This window comes from Juglans regia, chromosome 1 (genome assembly GCF_001411555.2).
Source record: "Juglans regia cultivar Chandler chromosome 1, Walnut 2.0, whole genome shotgun sequence".
Taxonomy (NCBI): domain Eukaryota; kingdom Viridiplantae; phylum Streptophyta; class Magnoliopsida; order Fagales; family Juglandaceae; genus Juglans; species Juglans regia.
In genome coordinates this window covers 17,533,085-17,555,966 of record NC_049901.1, presented here as the reverse complement: position 1 = coordinate 17,555,966, position 22,882 = coordinate 17,533,085, and the positions used below count along the sequence as shown (strand labels likewise).

At 37.9% G+C, this 22,882-nt stretch overlaps 2 protein-coding genes across 2 annotated transcripts; one reads left to right on the top strand and one right to left on the bottom strand.

Annotated features, from left to right (window-relative positions):
* The first annotated feature begins 9,870 nt into the window (after nucleotides 1–9,870).
* Nucleotides 9,871–12,930, top strand: LOC108985688 (5'-adenylylsulfate reductase 2, chloroplastic-like). Its single transcript, XM_018958076.2, has 3 exons — nucleotides 9,871–10,067; nucleotides 10,551–10,706; nucleotides 11,810–12,930. Exons 1-3 carry the CDS (start codon nucleotides 9,950–9,952, stop codon nucleotides 12,421–12,423), a joined length of 888 nt encoding a protein of 295 aa, XP_018813621.1. The 5' UTR covers nucleotides 9,871–9,949; the 3' UTR covers nucleotides 12,424–12,930.
* A 7,967-nt stretch (nucleotides 12,931–20,897) lies between these two features.
* On the bottom strand, nucleotides 20,898–22,017 carry LOC108985687 (aquaporin SIP1-1-like). Its single transcript, XM_018958075.2, has one exon. The coding sequence runs from the start codon at nucleotides 21,760–21,762 to the stop codon at nucleotides 21,043–21,045; it is 720 nt and encodes a 239-aa protein (XP_018813620.1). The 5' UTR covers nucleotides 21,763–22,017; the 3' UTR covers nucleotides 20,898–21,042.
* Nucleotides 22,018–22,882: the final 865 nt, after the last annotated feature.

Here is a 22,882-nt window from a genome sequence, read left to right as displayed (position 1 = left end):
CTCGTAGATTTCGAACAACACATCTCTTCTCTTTTGATCTGCTAATTGTTTCATCCTATTAACCAAGCATGCTAAGTTGGCCTTAAGTTGTTGGAGCAGTTCATCTTGGTTCAATAGTTGCTGATCAACTTCATGCACTGGTGAGAGTCCCTCTTTGTACAACGGAATAGTGGGTGGCAATTGGCCATACAGCGCTTGAAAAGGGGTCATTCCCGTGGAGATGTGGTAGATTGTATAGTACCAGTATTCAGCCCAAGGTAAGTAGCAACTCCATTTTCGGGGCCACTGGTGGACAAAGCATATGAGATATTATTCGACACAACGATTGACGACTTTTGTTTGGTCATCGGTCTACGGGTGGTACACGGAGCTGAGCTGCAGTTCAGTGCCCGACATTTTGAAGAACTCTTGCCAGAATTTGCTCACAAAGATTGGGTCTCGGTCACTAATTTTGGACTTGGGCATTTCGTGCAGCTTAAGGACACCCTCCACAAACTTTTTTGCCACACTCTTGGACTTGAGTGCGTGATAATCCTTGCAAAAATGCCAGTTTCCATCCTTTTTCTTCACTAATAGTATGGGTGATGAAAAAGGGCTCGTGCTAGTTCAAATAAGGCCTGAATTCAACATATCTTGGACCTGCTTCTCAATCTCCTCCTTTTTATAGTACGCATATCGGTATGGTCGAACATTAATTGACTCGGTTCCTTCTTTGAGGGAGATGCAGTGATCAACTTCTTTGGTGGGTGGTAGACTTGAAGGCTCCTTAAATAAATCCGAGACCTCTTGCAATATTTTCTGCATGTTAGGATGTATGTTTTCTTGTGGCTCCTTAGCGTTGACCTGTAGAGATATTGCAAAAATTGCATGGCTTTGGCGAGCCTCTTTCGATAGCTCTTTAAGGGATGCCACTTGAATAGCTTCACCTTCAGCCCCTTGCAACCACCCGATTTGGTTCTCCCAAAAACATTCCATGGTTAACTGCTTCTAGTTGCAAACCACGTAACCTAGCATCTTGAGCCATTGAATTCCCACGACTAGATCCAACCCTGTAAGTGGAAGAGAATAAAGACTTAAAGAGAAATGAGTGCCTTGTAGGTCCACTCGTACCTCTTCGAACAGCCCCTGGCACTTAAGTTTCTCTCCATTGGCTATTCACAAGGTGAAAGCTTTGGTTGGCACCATTGGTAACCACAGCCCGTTGGTTAACTGCTCACTAATGAAATTGTGAGTTGACCCATTGTCTATTAATACTATGACATCATGGGAACCAATCTTGGTAGCTACACACATAGTCTTGGGCATAGTCCATCATGTTAACACATGCAAAGTAATCTCTAGTTCGGGCAGCTCTTCATGGTTCTCCTCAGCTGGTGGTTCGTCAATGACGTCGTCATAGATAATGTTGTCGATGCCATCATGTCCTTCTAGCATCAGTATTTGTGGCCCTTGACACTGGTGACTTGCAGTAAATTGGTCATTGCAATTAAAACATAAGCCTTGAGCTCGCCTCCGCTGCATTTCATCCCAAGTCAGTCGTCGAATAAGAGTTGCAGGTGCGGCTAGTGCCGCCCGATTTGCAGGAGGAAGAGCTAACAAGGCTCTCGTTGGTGTTGGAGGTCGTATGAACCTCCTCTGTCTGGATATTTGGTCATCTTTCATTCACGCTAAATTTATAGCCTCGTTTAACGTCTGGGGTTTAAACATTCGGATACCATCCAAAATTTCTAACTTTAGGCCACCCATAAATGTCCCAACCAGAGTCTTCTGAGTACATCATCGTACCTGGTTGCCTAAGCGTTCGAATTCTTGCTAGTAATCATGTAGAGAACCTGCCTGTCTGATTCTTGAAAGTGCCTCATCAAAATCTTCGCACTCCTAAGGCCCAAAACTGGCCCAGAGTTCGTCTTCAAAATTTGCCAAGGAGAGAACGCATCCTTCTTCTCGGAATGTCCTGTGGATCCACCACCACCACTGGTTAGCTTCTCCTTCCAAGTGATAGGAGACCAAAGAAACTTTCTGCGCCTCGGGAGTATTCTAGAACTCAAAAAATTGGTTCAATTGACTCTGTCAAATCATCTCCTAAGAATCGAGGAAATTCAAGCTTCGCTGTTTTGGAGGATACAACCTGTCACCCCCCGTTGTTGCCTTCTCTATGGTGATTGTCGTGGTTTGGGAATTCCTAGTTCGATAGCAAGGCGTCATAGAGGCGATTGAGGGTTTCTTCCAAATGATGAAGCCTGTCTGCCATGCCAAGCTCCATTCTTTGTAACCCATCCTGCACTACGTCGAACCCAGCCTCCAAATGCTTAATGAGTTCTTTATTGGTTCTCATGACCTGGCTCTAAGTACCAATGATAGGTCCTGCTACAGATTAATGCTCAAGTAAATGTTCTCTTCGGGTGAGAATGTACCACACTTAGATAATTTGCTTTCTGATAATCCATTGATAAATTTTGGGTTGCTTAAATAGGCAAGGCCACGTACAAATTGCCGAAATAAAAGAGAAACTAGTAGCTAGCAACTGGAATACAAACACATGTAAAAACAGAAAGTATAACTAACGGAAATAAAAATGCAACAGAAAAAATACATCCTGCGACATAAAACTCTCAGCTGCAAATGACCCAGTCCACCCCAGCGTAACCTTCTCGTTCTTCACGTGCCCATGACCCCGTCTACTGCAATGGTCTTTTTTCTTTACATACATCCAACCTCGTTGCATGTTGCATGCTGCATGCCGCATGCAACAGTCTTTCACGTCCAACCTCATCCTAGATATTTGGGATTTGGCTTAAGGCTCCTTGCTGATCGTCGTGGCCTAACATATCAAAGAGGTAGAAGACAATGCCATGGATGATACCTCGATAGCTCTTGATACCATGTAACAAATCAGCCTACTTTTTGTATGCGGATTTGTATTGATTTTTATATACACTGTAGAGGTCAACTATGAATAAATTTACCTACCCCACTAGCTATACAATCTTTTAAAAGAAATAATATTTGCAGTCGTAGAGTACGTAAGCACTGTGCAATTTCTTTATAAAAAGTGAATAAATATGATACGTACATTCAAAAAAAATTAATTTTTTAATAGTAAACCATACTCTTTTTCAAACCGATTACATGATATTTATGTGCTCCATAAATATATATAGCATTACTCATCTTTTAAATATAAAAACTAATGATTACATTATATTTACACCAGGCAAAAATCACGGAATGTAAATATGCGGCAAGTAATTAAGATATGCCAGAATCATGAGGGAAAGGATGACAACATCAAGGTTGGCAACAAAGCGTGGGATTTCCACAAGCTTGTCTTGTCATAGATTGGCACAAATGTTTGTTTTTCTTTATTACAACAAAAGTTCTAAAAAGCATGCCCATTATAAAAGCACAAGTTGCACACCCTCAACATCAATAAATAGTGAAATGTTAAATCTACCCTCATTTAAAATATAACCTCATGTCTTTTTAAGAGCATTCGCATTCGGTATCACAAAGCATGTTTTCCCTTATATTTTGAGAAAAATTTTAGGATTTTCACTCCAAACCCTCCTCCAGCCGAATCCCTAAAATGGAAATCAACTTTTCGAATGCTACAGCGGTTCCCCTATTTGGGGATCCACTATATATCCCCAAATTTGATTTCGTGCTTTCCCCGTTGTTGGTCCCGCATCTTTTTCTCTTCGACTGTTGGGTGCCCTCGTCGTTTTCGCCCCTCCCTCGCATCACAACCACCATCGACGGCAGCCTCTCCATCGAAAATCAACGTAAGTCCTCATCCCCTCTCAGTTTCCTCCGTGGCAAGATTCTCCCTTCTTTCCCACACATACTGATCTATTCGACTTCCTCCATGGTTGAACTTTGTGAGAATCGAGATCCTTCATGGCTGGCCACCGAGCTTCTCTATCGCATTTCATTTTTGGGATCCTCCATGGCTGGACTCCATCCTTCTCTCTTGCATAAATCCAACACTGAAATTGCTTACCCATTTGTATGCTTTGTAGTGAGATATGTTCTTGCTTGTGCTTTTTTCAGATTTTTCTTGCAATTTACATACATATGCTCAGAGATTAGGATTTGCTATGCACTGATTTGGGGCTATTCGGTGCACTGAATTGCTTGCTCAAAAAAATTCTAGTTTTTTACAAGCCTCTGTTGTTGGATTGGGACTTGCTATTGCTGTGATTTGGTGCACTGATTTGTTCTTGCTTGTGTTGTTTTTGAATTTTTCTTGCAATTTACATACATGTGCTCAAAGATTGAGATTTGCTATATACTGATTTGGGGTTATTTGGTGCACTGGATTGCTTGTTTGAAAAAAAAAAACCTAACTTTTTACAAGCCTGTGTTGTAGGACTGGAATTAGCTATTGCTGTGATTTTGCCTATTTGGTGCACTAATATGTTATTGTTTGTGTTGTTTTTGGATTTTTTGAGGAATTTACAAGCCTATGCTCAGAGATTGAGACTTGATTTTGTCATGATCTTGTCTTTTTTGTGCACTGATCTGTTCTTACTTTCTCGAAAAAAACCCTAGCTTTTTACAAATACTCTCATCAGTGAATTAATCTGTGGGTTTAATTTTTAATTAAAAATTGATAAAAACATCAGTTCGTAGCTTTCTTTGTTCTTTCTTATTTGTTATTGCTAACTCAAAACCCTAGCTTTTTTCAAGATTGGGATTTTTGTACATTGATATGGTTGGGTTTCAGTGCTCTTTTTGCACTAAAATTGGTTTTGAGGGTTCTTTTTTGCACTGTTGGTGCTATTGTTATGTTATTTTTGCATGTGTAGTGCTATTATCAAAACTGTTTTTGCATGTCTAGTGCTATTCCACGGTGTTGTTTTTGCACTAAAATTGGTATTCAATAGTGCTATTTTTGCAACATAAATTAGTATTGGTTTGCTAGTTTTGCACTGAAATTGCAACCGATGGTGTTGTTTTTGCATGTATAGTGCTATTGCCAAAACTGTTTTTGTACTGACTTTGTTATTTCACTTATAAGAAAGTTGGCAGCGAGTCTAATGAGCATGTTTTATAATTTAATTTCCCAAAAAGCATGGTTTATGTTGATTTCCATGTCCTTTATCACATTTATCTTTCTTTTCATTCTGAATTCCACCTCTATTTGGTCCTTTGTAGCGTTTGGTACTGATCAATAATTATTTCTCAGGGGGGTGCATGTATACTGTGAGGCTATGATGATGGTTATATTTTGTATTTTGGAGGGGGTTAATTCACAAGTGTTAATGGGGCCTTATTGATATGGCAAGATAATCCTAACCCGGACGGCCATCTTGCACTTTGTGATAGTTTTCACAAAAGACTGCTGGGGTTTAACATTTTGCAGCCATTTGAAGTTGGGCTCCTGGCTTACACGTGTAGAAAAAAACCATTCTGATCCCCATGGAACACACATTCGATATGCAGCACCAAATGCGAATGTTCTTATTTAGCATGATGATTTTTGCTAATTTTGCATGCTATTTGGATTTGCTTTGGTTCTTTGTTGGATTTTGTAAATTAAATTTATTGGTGTTATGTTATGATAGAGAAGTAATGTGACTCAGTTTTCTTTGTTGGATTAACCCCCTCGGTTGTGATGATGACAAAGTCTCGTGGGGACACAGAAAATTTAGTACATACCTCCATGGCATGGTAACTTGGAGGGCCAACAAATAGTGGCAATTGGTTGTTGCAGTCATTCAAGGGTGCCAAATTTCCTAAATGTTACCATTCGGTTCCAGAGTCGGCTAGCAAAATCACCCTCTCTATTTTTCTTGTTTGGTATGATTTTGGTTGTGTATCCCTCGACTGTGATGATCACACAATTGAGTTAATAGTTTGGGTATGTTTGGGGGCTTCACAAGAGAAAGTTGAGTGTCAAGAATGGAAATGCTCACTATTTATCTATAAACTTGAAGCAAAAGAAAAGATAACATTATCCAATACCTAAGTCAAGTAGTAGCACTAGCAATATCTTATGCTCAACAAACTATCATCAATATGAATACTCAGTATGTTATTGTGGTATTAAAGCATCTTGATGAACTGCTCATGCCGAGGATAATGAGAGGCGCCAATTTTTTAGCTGCGTAAACTATGAGGTGTTCTGTTTTATAGTGGAATCCTGATTTTGTTTCTCATCTTATTGTTGCATTGGATGTAGATAATTCACTTACAATGAGGTTGTCCTCTCGGCTTCAAAGGGTTGGGCTTCAACCTGAAAAATTCACATACTCTTTTGTTATAAAAGCTTGTGGTTTTGGTTAACCTGGGCTGGAGGATGGGATCGAAGAAGCTGGGAGGGCGGAGGGCAAATGAGAGATGCTGAAGTTGTACAAAGGAGAAGAAACTTCTGTTTTGATTTTTTTTTTTTTTTTCTTAAACTTATCCACGTTGTCAATTCGTGCGATTTGTGCATTACAGGAGGCTTCTCTGTAGTAGTATTGTTATTACAATGAGACACGGAGCCAATATATGTTTTAGTCTTTTAGAGATATAATTTAGATGATGAGATGGGATGAGATAAAAATTAAAATTTAAAAAAATATATTATTTAATTAAATTTTTTAAAAAATTAAATATTATTTTTTAATATTATTATTATTTAAAATTTAAAAAAATTGAATTGTTTATTATATTTTATTTAAAAATTTTAAAAAATTATAATGATGAGATGAAATGAAACATTTTCACTATCCAAACAGGCGTTAGATAGTATATATATATATATATATATATATATATATATATATGTGTGTGTGTGTCTTCAGATCCCTTTTGAAAAGGAGGTGCTCATAGGGAAAATTCTTATTGCAGTCCCCCATTCGGGGTCTGCAATACAGTCCTTTAATGAAAAGCATCGTTTCATTAAATAAAATGAAACACTGTGTTTCATGTAAGGAAATGCACGGCGTCATGTAAGGAAACCCATCGCCCAGACCCTTGCAAGCACTCATCCCTTCATCGCCCCAGACCCATCGAGCATACCAAGCCCATCGCGAGCGCTGTCGCCGTGCCCAATCCCATCGCAATGTCGTTGTCGTGGACATCTCCGTCTACATCGCACAGGGCCATCGCCGTGGCCATCTCCATCTTGGTGAGGATTTCCTTCTCTGCGATTTGAGCAGTAGTTGGTGAGGGATTTTCTCTGTGAATGTACATAGTCCTTGAATATACATATCCATAAAAAAGGCATTCATACTCTCACTCCTCTGAGTTGTGCTCATCCCAGCCCAAAATGTATTTTTCAAGTATACGGGAACCCAATACATTCGCTCAGTATAGAAACTTTGAAGCTATGCATTTTTCTTCAAATTGTAGGTGTCAATAAACACCTCCCAAGACTTCTTAAACTCGTCAGAAGTTTGAGAATCATAAACATATCTCTGCAATGCACTTTTCAACCCACACTTAAATTCAGCATGTGAGCCCAACTTCTCTAGTAGTTTTCTCATTATGTACCACAAACAGTATCTATGCCAGGTATTTGGAAAGACTATTGCAATAGCATTTTTCATGGCCCTATCTTGATCAGCGATGATAGCTTTTAGCGTCCTCTCATCCATACATTTCAATCAAGTATCAAATAACCAAACAAATGTTTCAGTATTTTCACTTGATATCAAACCTGCTCCCAAAAGTATTACCTGTCCATGGTGGTTAACACCAACAAAAGAAGCAAATGGCATGACATATTTATTTGTTAGGTTGTTGTATCAAATGTCACAACATCCCAAAAATAATCATATGTTGCTCTGCTGCGTGCATCGGCCCAAAAGACATTTTTTAATCGACCCTCATCATCCAAATCCATTGATGAGTAAAACCCATCGATGAGAAACCCCATCATCATCATCATTTCCTAGTGTTGGTTCTGAAACCCCATCATCATCATTTCCCGACGTTGGATCTGAAACCTCATCATCATCATTTCCCGGCACCCCATCATCATTATTTCCCGGTGTTGGATCTAAAACCACATCATCATCATCATCATCATCATCATCATCATTCCCTAGCAATACAACATGATTATCAATCACTACCTCATCATCTCTCACATTTGGAGTATCCATATAATTACTGCTTTCTAAAAAAAAAACAGTGGTCGCCTAGTGTGCATTCTTCCCCTTTCTCCATCAAGAACAATCTTCATATATTTAAAGCACAACATGAAAGTAAAAACATATATATATATATATTTAAAGTACAACAAATTAGCAAACCTGACAACTAAGAAAAGAAAACAATTGAAGCAAAATATAATAAATGCAAGAAATAAAGTTCAGAAGTATGATTATGTTTTTAACATAGACAATATATGTTAGTAGAAGCAAATGAAATAGGTAAAATCATGTATATTGTTTCTAGAAATAATCTAGTTAAATCTTTTACTGATTCTTATTTATGTGTTGTTTTTGCCTATTATGGAATCATGTATACACTAATCCCATATGAAAAAAAATGCCCCTTCTTTTTTTTTTTTTTTTTTTTGCTGGATACATATCTATTGGGACTGATAAACACATTAATAAAGTCATTTTTGCATGCAGACAGTAGTATTTATCCAACAAGCAGCGTGAATACCACTCATAAACACATTAATATGATTTCATTGTTTCATGCTTTATGCAGCAGAAACTCAAAACCAGATACTATGTAATAATATGATAATACACCCATGGGTCATAGTCGTAGTCAGTCCAGGTGCTTGCAAACTGAAATAATTGAGGGAAAGAGTTAGAAATGGTGCTTTCCCCATACTCAGCCAACACGTTACACATCTTTGTGTAGTAGGACTAGCTAAAACATTAAATCAGTGTGTGTAAATAAACAAGTGCATATCAAGGTTCTCTACCAAGGAGGTCGTCGGCAGTCGATGGTGGAGAAGGTCGTTCCGTTGATGGTGGATTGAGGGTGGTCAAGGGGCACGCATGGCGCAGAGGGCTGGCTGATTTGAATTTGGGAAAAATTTGCTTCAGATTTAAGTTGTAGAGGATGAAGGGTATTTTTGTCAATTCATACTTTAAAATAGGATAAAATGGTGATTTCCTTACTAGGACTGCAATACAGTCCGGACTGTATATAAAACGACCCGTTCTCATAGATGCAGAAAAATGGACCGATCGATCCTCCCTCCATTTGTTGTTCACCATTAAATAGTACTATAGAGTACCACTAATAGATCATTTGAAACTTGCCGCTCAGACGGCCCTCTTGACGTAGCATCAACACGTAATGTCACATAGTTTATTAAAAAAACACAAAAAAAAATATATTAAAACAAAAAAGGCATTCAAAAATAGAAAAAGAAAAAAACTAAAATTCTAAGTTCCCTCTACTATTTTTGTGTTTACATTTTTAATATTTTTAATAAACCACATGAAATCACATGATAATACCATGTTAAGAACATCATCTTAGCGATAAATTTGATATGATCGAGTAGCTGGTGTTATCCAGAAAAAAATATTAGGATTTGTTTGGTTACACAAAATTAAATTATCTTATCTATATAATCATTATAATTTTTTCAAATTTCTATACAAAATATAATAAATAATTTAATTTTTTCAAATCTTAAGATAAAAATAATATTAAAAGTTTATATTATAGTAATATTTTATTTAACTTTTAACAAAACATTTCACCTCATCTCATCTCATTTAAACTGTAAAACCAAACCACGGCTAATATTATTTCGTGAAAAGAACAAAACACACGCAAGAAAACTTGTAGAGAGTGAATGATATTGACCATCCAACATATAACACTTTCTTTTGTCTTTACAAAAAGGCAGACAATGAAGCCAGCTTACGAGAAAGAGTGCATGGTTTGGCATTACCAGCGTGTCCATGGCTCTCAAGTCCTGGGAAGTGACCAGGTTCAATGAATCTGCCGAACCACTCTCCCACCTGATTATAAATATATGGTCCTTCATGGGACAGAAAGAAAAGAAAGCCAACTCCTTTTTTTGGCTTTTGCTTCTACTTCTGCTGCTGTTTTCCGTCTTGGTTCAGCTTCATCTTCAATCTTTGAGCTAAATGGTATTTTCCCCCTTTTTTCTTTTATAAGCCGATGGGATTTTTTAGTTTTCTAGTTTAAATATCTTGTTGATACACTTGTTTATTTTCTTCATGATGCATATGTATAATCGTACGGGACTTGGTTGCTTGAGTTCAGCTTTTGTATTTTTAGAGGAAAACCTTACGATGGAAAGCTCTTTCAAGAGGGATTAAGCTTTACTGTAGATGGGGGCTTTGTTTTTGCCCCAAAGCCCACAAAATAACATATCATCATATTGCATCTTTCATATTTCATGATGATATTCCCGCATCATAGACCGAAGAGCTTCAAGTACTCATTAATTTTCTCTCGATTGAGAGAAGCTATTGCTCATATCTTAACAAATCCAGATACTATAATCTTTTTTCTTTTGTTATTATTTTTTGGATAATCTTTACCTTTAATTGTCGTACAATGGCGACCGGTAAATATTCTATTCATCCCACTTATTTGTACATGCATAGCTCAACAAGGTGTCTCTTTCCGACCATTGGATCGATCACTTTTTCAAGCACCTAATTGGGAGGGCACTATCAATGGTAGATATTGGGTGAAAAATGCTCATGTGGAGCCTAGGAAGGAGCTTAACGTTCCCCTAGCAGCAACATTTGCTAAGCCTGGTATGTACTCTCTTCTTCATATATGTAATCTAAGTAGCAGTACTATGAGGTTCATGTGTGATCGATGTGCAGAAACTGTTCTATATTTGCTTTTTGTTTGTGTAATCTTTGCAGTGGTGGTTGAGGAGTTTTATGAAAGTATATTCGAGATGATTATGATAAGCTAAATAAGGATCTTGGAAGAAACTAATTTGCAAGAGATTGGAACAAAAGCTCTTGGAAAGCTCGGTGACATTAATATTATAACTATAGCTTTCAGCCTTTCAGGTGTTTGTTTTGTCCCTTTCTTTGTGGATATTCTTACCGATATGCCAATTCCAAGTATGAATTTAGGCTTTTTTTTAAGTTGATCTCAAAGAAATTATAGGTACACGGGTCGTGCACAGATATTCCCTTCAGCACGGTTTAATTTCATTGGCATGGCATGATATTCACGTCAGCACGGGAAATGGTCATTCGCTGGCTGTTGTGAGTCTGTGACATCCCATGAACTTCGTCTGTGCACGGGCTCGTACCCATATAATTAATATGGCTCCTCAGTTAATAATGAGTGATTGATATAACACAATAGGACATATTCCTATAGGCCTAAGCATCCACAACTAGATGCATCTAAGATCAAAATCTTACATCTCCCCAAATATCTTCCCACATTAAAATAACTGCCCAGTATAATTAGCCATTGCTCATTTTTGGAGAGCTTGCCTCTTACTCTGGAGAGTGTACCCTACTTTCAGGACCTTGGGAGGAAAATAAATCCACCAAGATCCCCGTCATTCTCTCCTCTCCATTGATCCCTTTGGTCTTCTTTATTTCCTGTCCCAATTTTTCTTCTCTTTTTTACATTCCGTTTTTTTTTTTTTTTCTTTCTTTATTGAGAGGTCACCGTTAGTGACAACAGCCACCGGCACTCTGTCCAGTGCCCTTATCTTCCATTGAGGTGTTCAATGCCTTTGGACCATTTTCTCATTCCGGTGCTTTTGACCCTGTTTGTCATTATATATGCTTTTGTCTATAATTCATACTGCCAGAATAATTGAGAAGGTTGTCGCAATGCCCTTGTCCCGCTGAATTAACATGGAACCAACATCTGTTTTGTGCAGCGCGCGCAGCTAAGGGTGTCTCTTCGATTGAATCATGGTTAACTGTTTGCTATCTTCTGTGGTTTAACGTAAACACTGCGAGTTTGAACTTAAACACGTCATGCCATATTGACTTCATGTTCATGGATGCCGTTGAGGTGCTGGCACTATTGGTCAACAATGGACTACTGCTTTCCCACAAAAATGGGTACCGAGAATGCTGCCAATTGAGCGAGGTGACTCCTCTTCAGTGGACTCTTGACAGTCTACTTGCTTGGATCGGCGGGGTAAAAGATCAATCCCTATTTGAAGGAAGGGCACATGGTGGCATTGGTAGCTTGTTTAAGTGGAATGGAATGTCAAATGCAGGTGGTAATTACCAAGAATATTCGAGCTTCCTCCAAGTCATGAACTTGCTGTTCAATAGTATCCCTTTTCAGAGATATGTCTCAGGGTACTCTCAAATGGGTATGAATCATGCACCTGACCAGTACTTCCATGGAAGGGTGAGAAAAAAGGAATGTGGCGGTGGGAGGGCACGTACAGAGACTAAGGAGCATTTTAATTTTCCCAAGGCTATCGAAAGGATCATTCGAAGGGTTTTAGTGCTGCCCATTGATAATGATCATGAATGAAGCCATATTATACCTTTCTTCTTGTACCGAACTAGGGTACTGATGTCTCATCCATTTTATTGCTGCTTTATTCTGCCGCTATGTCCTTGGCGGAGATCCCATGTTCTGGTATTTACCATGAGAAGAGTTCCCCTTTGCAACTTCAAGTTTGTAAGCTCTTGTTGATCATGAATTACAGCTGTAAACATGGTCCAAGAGTCTCTCGCTCCCGTTGTTCTGGTGTTTTCATAAAAAAAAAAAACAAGTAGTGGAAGGCAAACAAATGGAGCTACAATGGTCTATACATGGTGGTAGATGTCTCTCTATCCAAATCCTTTAGCTTCTTTCTCAAGAATTTGCTCTGTAGTCAGCAGTTATATTGATGAACTAGCTTATTGCGAGTTTTCTTTCTTTCATGGTGAGAAAAGATTCCCAGTTGATTTCTAATGTATTTTCCTGTATCTTGGGCTTATTACTTCTTGGTTGTATGTCGTATGTTTCTCCAATTCAAACACAAGTTTTGCTCTCTCTCTCTTGCCAATTTAAATGGATGGATCATGGATGGATTTGGGAGATTTGGACTTGGGTCATTACAATTTAAATCCTGTGTAAAGTATATATGCAAGTGCAAATTTCGCGGCATCCTTAGCTAACATCTGTGCAGCGCCATTTGCTTGATTGGAGAACTGTCCATGATTGCCAAGTAGAGAGAAAATGTGAGGAGGAACAATTAATTAAATGCCAAAACTTATTCCAATTCTCGTCAACCTTTGGTAACGCCAAGACATTTTGTAGAGCATCCTCTTCGAGAGTAATAACCCTTTCGCAGCTCCAAAGCTTATCATGTAATACAAGTGTAAAGATCTCTAATGGACCATCCTCAATCCACACAAACTCCTCATTATGTTCTATAGCTACTTCGTTGCCCTCCCTATCTATACTTATACTGTAATTTCCAATCTGTTCTTCTTCTGAACACTCCTCAAATCCTCTATTAACTGACCATACCAAATCCAGACTTCATTTCTACTATTTACAGCCTCTATGACTGCTAAGGCATCTCCTTCAAAAACCACAATGCATTAATTTCAGCTAAGATTGGGTGACTGGCTTTCATCTTGCTCATACACAAAGAGACTAACATTTCTCCATCCCCATCCCGCCTGCTCCCATTCTCATCCTTTTAGAATAAAAAGCTGCATCCCAGTTCACCTTCACTTCATTTGCTCCTGCCCTTTTCCATCTAACACCAGCTCTCGAGGACCCTGCTGCTGAATGCCATTGGAGTGATATGACCTGACTCTCTTCCTCCCAGTTGTCATATTGAAAATGTTACTTGGACTAATGATTTTGACCGCAAGTGTAACTGAATGATTTTTTTTTTATATATTTTAAATTTCTGTTTGAATAAGAATTAATGATTTTTCTAACTGATTTTCCATCTCAAGAAAAATTCGAAAAGTGAAAAAAAAAAAAAGCATTTGATAACATTTGGGTCAAAATTGTTAATCTGAGTAGCACTATCCTTCCCACATTCCTTTTCTTGTTAACTTACAACTTGGGTTTTCGCCCTTTGCCCACTTTTACACCTCAACTAATAAAGCGATCACGTGTCAACTTTTTTACGTGTGAAGCCAGTGGGGTGCAGTGCTGGTCACCTGGGCTGCCCGAGATGCGCTAAAGGGTTCCCTTTCTCTAATGTTTTAGGCCTTGTTTGGGACAAGAGGTATGTATTATCAGATATTCTATATATTTCCTTCCCAAATACTATTTAAATATAAAATCATTTTTAATTTCAACTTTTCAATTTTTTCATCTAATCATTTCCTAATTATTATCCAAATACAAAACTCAACACAATTTTCTCAAACTTCCAAACAAAATACAAAAATAATACAAATTTTTCAATTCTCAAAATAAAAATAATATTCAAACAATTTTTTAAATTTACAATATTTTTATTAAAAAAATTTCTTTCTCATTTTCTAAAACTCAATAAAATATCTTAACTCAAATTATTTCATTATTATTCATAAGATATTTCACTACTATTAATAGATTCCTCATCTCAACAAGTGTCTAATTATCGAGTGGTAAAGAACTAAAATTCGTAGGCTTGGGAAAGAACTAAGAGCATTGGCATTTCAAAATTTGATAAACTTGGCTTTAAAATCATTGCATTGATTCACTATATACTTAAATCTGAAATTTTGAGCTACAATACATTTCAATTCATTTTTAAATTTGAAGATCTATTGTTTATGACTATCGGTATTATTTTATTAGCAAAAGCATGTACTTTTCGCCCGCGAGGTCGTTGCTTTCTCCCCATTTCTCTTCCTTTCCCTTTCTTCGTCTCCCAACATCCCGAAATCCCAAAATCCCTTCTCTCTCTTTCTTCTCGATTCTGTGATTCCCCTTCTTCCTCTCCGTTTCTTCCCTCCGTTTCCTCTCCTTTTTTTTCGCCAAGCTATCCATTCCCTTTGCCGTGATTCCTGGAATCATCTTCGTCCATTTGAAATTGAACATCCACTGAAGTTCAAGTTCCTACTGGGTGTTTTAGGTGAAAGAGGACCTTCATCACCTCCATAGGCGCACCGTTACCGCTCCCTTCTCTTCTTTGATTCTCCGCTCCAAACGTTCTCTATCTCTGTGAGTTCACTCTCTTCCCGTCTTTATATATTCATCATATATGCATGTATGAGAAATTTTACACTACATTTATATGCTTACGTATGTATTTTTGCCTGTGAAGAATTTTTGCACTCCATGTATGTATTTCAATCATTCTATTGTTTGAGTTGTTTGAAACAAAGAGTTATTTTTTCAATCCCTTTTTTCAATCATTTTGTTGTTTCTTCACGGGAAAAATATATAAATGGAGTTGTTTGAAACAAAGAGTTCACACATATACCCTAATTTATGTACAGGTAGTAAAGTATGAGTTATTTGGTTCCATGAATGCCAATAGCTGCGCTTTTGTGCATATGTGAATTATTTAGAATGCTTAATGTTTAGTTGACTACCATTGTTTGATCTTTTTAAACTTTTTATCTGATCTCATTTGGTAACAAATAATTTTCCTTACAAAAAAAAGATTACTGACACTAATTGGGGTGGATTGTTTTAACTAAATGTTGAGTATTTGGAGTCTGGTTCACGCCGCTCGAGCGAATACAAGTCAGAAAGCTTCGCTCGAAGAGAGCTCGACAGACTGCTCGAGCAAAAGCAAGTCAGAGAACTTCGCTCGATAACCGCTCGACACTCAGCTCGAGCGGAGGGAAGTCAGAGAGCTTCGCTTGAGGAGTTGCTCGACACATGGCTTGAGCGATTACGGGAAACAGGTTCGCTCGATGCGTGCTCGACACGCCACTCGAGCAAACATCACTAATTCTGATGAGTTTAGGGTTTCTGCCGCATAGCATATAAATTGTTTATGATTTTGACTTGTACTGTATCAGAGTGAACAGTAACCGTCCTACACTATTGTATTGTGATTCCTCAAGAAATAAAAATCCTCTACGGCTCCCGTGGATGTAGGCAATTTGCCGAACCACGTAAATACTATGTCATGTGTGATTGCTTGTTCTTGATTGTGTTGCTTTTACTTTATTTACCATCGTTGGTGTGTGTGCTTTGCATATTATTTCACAACAGCTGGTATCAAGAGCCAAGGTCGGATCTGAAAGAGAATGATGGCTGGAGATAAAGTGAACGCACCTGGGATCGAGAAATTTGACGGCACTGATTTTGGGTAATGGAAGATGCAGATTATGGATTATCTCTATTGGAAGAGGCTCCACCTTCCATTGTTGGGAAAGAAGCCGGAGAGCATGGATGATGCTGAGTGGACCCTGTTAGATCAATAGGTTCTAGGTCTTGTTCGGCTGACCTTGTCCAGAACAATGGCACACAATATCAGTAAGGAGAGAATCACGGTGGATCTCATGGCGACTTTGTCAGGTATGTATGAAAAGCCGTTTGCGAATAATAAGGTGCACTTGATGAAGAAATTGTTCAATCTGAAGATGTCTGAAGGTATGTCTGTAACCCAATACTTGAATGAATTCAATACGATCATAAATCAACTGTCTTCTGTAGAGATTGAGTTTGATGATGAGATCAGAGTATTGATTATGTTGGCATCGTTGCCAAATAGTTGAGAGTCCATGAAAATGGCTATGAGTAGTTCAGCCGGTAAGGCAAAACTGAACTACGATGACATACGTGACATGGTGCTTACTGAAGATGTACATAGGAGAGACATGGGTGAGTCCTCGGGTTCAGGATCTGCCCTGATTGTTAACAATAGAGGCAGAGGACATGGCAGGTCAAGCTCCAAGGGCAGGGGAAATAGCAAGATAAGAACTGGGCAGCAGATCACATGCTGGAGTTGTGGCAAGCCGGGCCACATCAAGAGAAACTGCAGGAATCAAAAAAGTTCTGATGATGATGCTGTGAATGTAGTGGCAGAAGAAATTCATGATGCCTTACTTCTTGTAGTGCACAGTCCGATTGATGATTGGGTGTTGGATTCAGGGTCTTCGTTCCATAGCACTTCACATCGAGAAATCATGCAAAATTATGTTGCTGGTGATTTTGGGAAGATGTATTCCACTGATGGAGAGGCACTGGATGTAGTGGGAGTGGGTGATGTGCATATCACACTTCCAATCATGAGTGTGTGGACTTTACAGCAAGTCAGACATGTTCCAAATCTGAAGAAAAACTTAATCTCTGTGGGACAGCTTGATGACTGGGGTTTTGTAGTAGCATTCTCTGGAGGAGCTTGGAAGATCACTAAGGGTGCGCTAGTCCTAGTGCATGGTAAGAGATCTAATTATTTGTATTTGACATCACAGTGATGTGCAGGGAAATACAAGAGTGCAAAAAGGCAGGCTTGATCGCGCAAAACATGTGAGGAAGCCAAAGGGAGTCAGCTTTGTCGTTCCTCATGAAAGTCTTGGAAAGTTAGCTAAGGTTGCCAAAATTGGTTTGAGACCGGATACTCCTAGTGCAGTGGGAGTTGTGAGTCGCTCTAAGGGCAATGTATGTGGAAGACTGAAGTCGGGCTTGACTTCAGTTGGTCTTCTAGCATGAAGACAGGAGCTGTGAGTTGCAGAGGTGGAGGATATCATATTTGAGGCAAAGGGCGACAATGTGGGTGTACCAGTCTCCAAGTGGGAGAATTGTTGAGTATTTGGAGTCTGGTTCACGCCACTCGAGCGGAGCGTCTAGCCGCTCGAGCGAATACAAGTCAGAGAGCTTCGCTCAAAGAGAGCTCAACAGACCGCTCGAGCAAAAGCAAGTCAGAGAACTTCGCTTGATAACCGCTCGACACTCAGCTCGAGCGGAGGGAAGTCAGAGAGCTTCGCTTAAGGAGTCACTCGACACATGGCTCGAGCGATTGCGGGAAACTGGTTCGCTCGATGCGGACTCGACACGCCTCTCGAGCGAACATCACTAATTCTGCTGAGTTTAGGGTTTCCGCCACATAACATATAAATTGTTTATGATTTTGACTTGTACTGTATCAGAGTGAACAATAGCCGTCCTACACTATTGTATTGTGATTCCTCAAGAAATAAAAATCCTCTGCAGCTCCCATGGATGTAGGCAATTTGCCGAACCACGTAAATACTGTGTCATGTGTGATTGCTTGTTCTTGATTGTGTTGCTTTTAATTTATTTGTCATCGTTGGTGTGTGTGCTTTGCATAGTATTTCACAACACTAAATTCCTTTGAGCTCTTAACCATCTCTATTTTTGTTATTTTTTCTTTCTATCTTTTTTAATCATTATAAGAATGTGGGCGTGTGTTCATGTTTGGATTGAGGACTATGAGTTCAAATTGATACTGCCCAAGTTGTCATAATCTTTTGAAGAAAACTTAATTTGTTAGTACTTAGCAACCTCTTCTTGAGCCTGATGGTCATGACATTCTAGATATTTATTGTCTAAATTTATGTCTCTTTTTACTCTATTTAGAAGTGACAAAAGCAATTGAGTTTATTTGTGGACTGAACCAGAAGACTGAGAGTATATATATTCTTTTGAATGGTAGAACTAAGTACATCAAGTTGTTGCTTGTGCACAAGCATGAGTCTATATTTGTGATGACTTGGGAAATTTGTTAGAGATGCTTGTCCTATGGAAGAGTGAGTTAGCACTGATAAGTTAACTCTTTCAAAGTAATTAATATTATTGCTCGACAGATAAAAAAGAAAGAAAATTATTTTATTGTTCAATGAGTAACCTAGTTATTGTTTTATGTTTTGAATGCTTTGTCATTTATACTTATTTTGAAGTTTTGTGTACTTGGACAATGCCTATTTCATTCATATTAATAACGTTATTTTTACTCATAAAACAATTATACTTATTCAAGTAATTAGAACAAACTAGTTTAGCTTTTCATTTGAGATCCTTTTGCTTTCTGCTTCTAGAATTCTTTAGTCTATTCGGTCATCTTCATCCAGTTGCACCTGATTATATATTTGCTATTCATTCACTTTTGGTCACAAACAATAACTAATAAAACAAGTTGATGTTGATTGAAACTTGATCAACCAAAGTGGAGTTTTTTTTTTTTTTTTTTTTGGTTACTTCACATTTCAGAAAGTAATTAGGACAGAAATGTACTTGGTCTGCTATTGAATGCTATTATATTATACTCTATGGAGAGTCGGTATTATACTAGTTGGTTTTGTAACTTGGTTTTGCATTATACAGTACTACTTGCTGTATTTTAGCTTGCATATGTACCTGCGACTGGAAAATGTACCTGCTGGTTTTTTGTAAATTGGTTTTGCATTTGTCTTCTTCATTTTCCATATGTACCTGTGATTGGAAAATCCACAGCATATGTAATTGAGCCAAAGATGTAATGGATTGAATGTGCCTGTTGCACGTCTTATATGGATCCAATGCATGACTAACTTAGATACGCTTGCATTAACAGTAACATTCTTACTTATCAATAAAAAAAATGTATATCCTTTGTAGTTTTGATAGGCTTAAAGTGATTCTACTAGTTTTCTTTGGGCCATTTCTTTATTTTTTTCCCTCTTTAAATACTTGTTTTTTTATGATTATGACATGTTTCTACGTGCTATTATGATTTCTCATCCTTTGCGTACATTCTTGTTGTATCTGTGTATAATTGATATTAGTATGACCATTTAGATCTATACTTTTTTAGTATAAATTCTTAACCATAATGATGACTTTTAATTAACATGAGATACAACTCTTATGAATTTACTGCCCATATTTGACTAACATTTTCTCTATATTGTACCTCAGCTGGATGTTTAGTATCTTTATCCTCATACAACAATTGATTTTAGCCCAACTCCCCTTTTGGAGCTTTCAGCTACAATTGGCAGCAAAGATCTCAGTTAGCTTGGGTCAAAGTTAGATTTGATACATGTTTATATCTATTGTTTGCTTCATTTTTTAAACTGGTCTCATCTGTGTTGGTGGGGAAAACATATTGTTGAAATGGAGTTTGCTCTGTGGTCTGCAGAATGTATGCTCAAGAATAAGTTGGTCTATATTAAGATCTGATTTGTTAAGTTGGTATGTATTAAGAATAAGTTGGTCGGTATTAAGATCTGAAATAAGGTTTGCTTCATCTGTATGCTCTATGGTCTGCCATGTGTGTATTTCGTACTTTGGTTTTGGCAGTCAACTAAACATTAAGCATTCTAAATAATTCATTTAGGCACATAAGTGCAGTGAATGGCATTCATGGAACCAAATAATCATAGAATCAGTCTAGATGAAACAAGTAAAGGTCATTTGTATGAAAAGAATTACAAACAGAACAAAATACTTTATTGCAATCATTTAAACAAATGTGTTTGTTGGTTTCAAAAATTGTATATATGATTATTGTTGGGTAGAAAAAAGATTGAAAAAATATGTTTGTTGGATAATTAGGTTGAGGTAAAAAATTAGTTGAGAAATAATAATTTAAGTATAAATTAAATTATTAATTAACATATGGTTAGTGTAGTTGCAAAAAATGAAAAAAAATATTATTATTAAACAAATAATATTATATTATTATTTTGAGGAATCAAATGGTTAATCCAATGTGGGATTATGATTAGAGAGATTTTGGATTTATGGAAAACATACATGTACTTTTCATCGAATTTTGAAGATGGCTTTGATGAAGCCAATGCCTCTTACTCATCTATGCAATTTTTTTTTAGAGAAATGAGATGCAAATAAATATTGAAGTTATAAACAATGAGCAACTGTATGCAATAAAAGTAGCCTTTCCTGGAATGTTTCAACAGCCACATTTTTCAGGTTACCCTACTGGAAACAACCCATATTAAAGCAATTTGCCCGGACCAAAATGTTTGGTCTATTTTCCCAATTGTTTGTTTTTACGTTTTTCATTTGGCACTGTGTTGTGTGTTTGATGCAATTGATAAGCAATCCCATTCCATATCCCTGCATAATGCATTAATAATACCATCTTTTGGAACCCATGATAATCATATTCTTAACTATCAGATCATGATAACTGTTTTGCCAGTCATTGAAGTGAGAAAAGAAAGGGGGAGAACAAAATACTTATAACAGAGGCAAGTGGAGCTTATCTAGATCATTCATCATGCTTCTTCAGGCTTTCTTCTCCTTGATTGGTGGAATAAACAGAATCCTAAAGATCCAAGCAGCCAAAGTTGCTCCTATGAAGGGACAAATCCAATAAACATAAAAATGTTCCCAACTACTGTGCTGATTGTTCTGAAATGCCCAGCCAAAGGCGTTGGCAGGGTTCATGGAAGGCCCCGTGTAACCAGACCCTACAACAACTAATCCTACGGTTGTCACAGCAAGGAACCAAACCTTCAACAGTAGGTTTCTAGGACCCCTGAGCATGATCAAAAGGAGGGCAAAGCTAAGCACAAATGTCAACACACCCTCGACAACGGCTCCAGTATGCAAATCCACTTTCAGGGAAGGTCCCTTGAGCCTTTGTTTGTATTGGCTTGGCAACACTTGCAGTATAGCCATGGCGCCGCCCACTCCACCGGCTGCCTGAGCAGGAAATCGGGCGGCCAAGGAGATGAGAGATGAGTCAGGAACAAGGCCTGCAGCGTAGAATGAAACGGTGGTAGAGGGATTGAAGCTAGCACCACCCAAGGCCTTCCCTATCAAGCTGAATGTCGTGACAAGAACTGTGACAAGGATGGTAGTGATGAAGAGGCCTGCCAGTGGCTGGGCTTGAACACCAAGATATGTAGCTATGACAGGAGTAAGAATTCCCATCATCGGCGCGCTGAACACCCATAAACATGTCAAGATTGCATCTCCTATGGCCGCCTTCACCACACCCATGATCTTACTTTCTCTTCGCTCTCAAATCCTTAATTTGCTCTTTTGCCTGCTTTATATCATCGGCTCTTTCTGCATATATGCCTGCCTTTCTATTGCCCCTTTCCTCGTATTTGATGCTGTCTCCTAGTTCAATAAGAATATGAGTTAAAAGAAAGTAAGCAACTGGGAACTCAGCTGGCCTCTCCAAGGTATCAAAAATGGAGATGGCCAACAAGACCGAATTAACTTTTCCGTGCTGGGAAGTTGAGTACCACTCATTTATCTTTTAGCTATTTTGTTGTGGGCTCGTTTCGAACGTTCACCTCACCTACCCTCTGCTGTCGCATGTGCTTACCTAATGCGTAGCAGAAAACAAAAAGCATGAAAGCGATGTCCATCATAGAAAAATGCAAACTAATGTAACCAACCTAAATTATATTTGATGATATTTAGCTGGTTACTTGAGAATAAGCTATGGCGAATCAATTGAATATATGGGGTGTTGGCCTAGGATGCCACTATTTTTTTTGTTAAGCTTATGGGGTTAACTTTGGTATGTTTCAGGATTTGTTTGGGAACACAACTGATCCCAGATATTGTCATATTATTTCATTAATATTCACAAGTAATTCATTACTATTTATTAATTATTTCACTATTATTCACAAATTATTTGAGATATACTTAGCATCCAAACTATTTAACCTATTTATTTGTAGTTCCTTTAATTGACTTTCAATTCGGCCTTTTTTATCCAATCCATCAGAATTTGTTTCTTCTAAATTTGAAAATGTTTCAATTTCAAAATTTTTTTTTTTTTTTGTTTATTCATGGCTTTTATACTTTTAGATAAAGATTCAGCATTCCTCCATTTAAAAAGCTCTCTTAAAAAAATTTCTCACTTTTTATTTTCAGCCGGCCTCCTTCCTCTTTCTCCGTCTCCTCACATTCTCCCTCTGTTTTATGTAGTTTTTTTTTTTTTTTTCTAGACGAAGTCGGATGATGTTTGATCTACCGCTTTTAGACCACACTCTTAGGCGTCAATATACAAGATGAGTCAATAAACCCCGTTGTCTAACTAGTGCGTGTGACTCACGTGTCATCCAAGCCGCCAGTGGGTCACATACTGCCCTTATTCCGA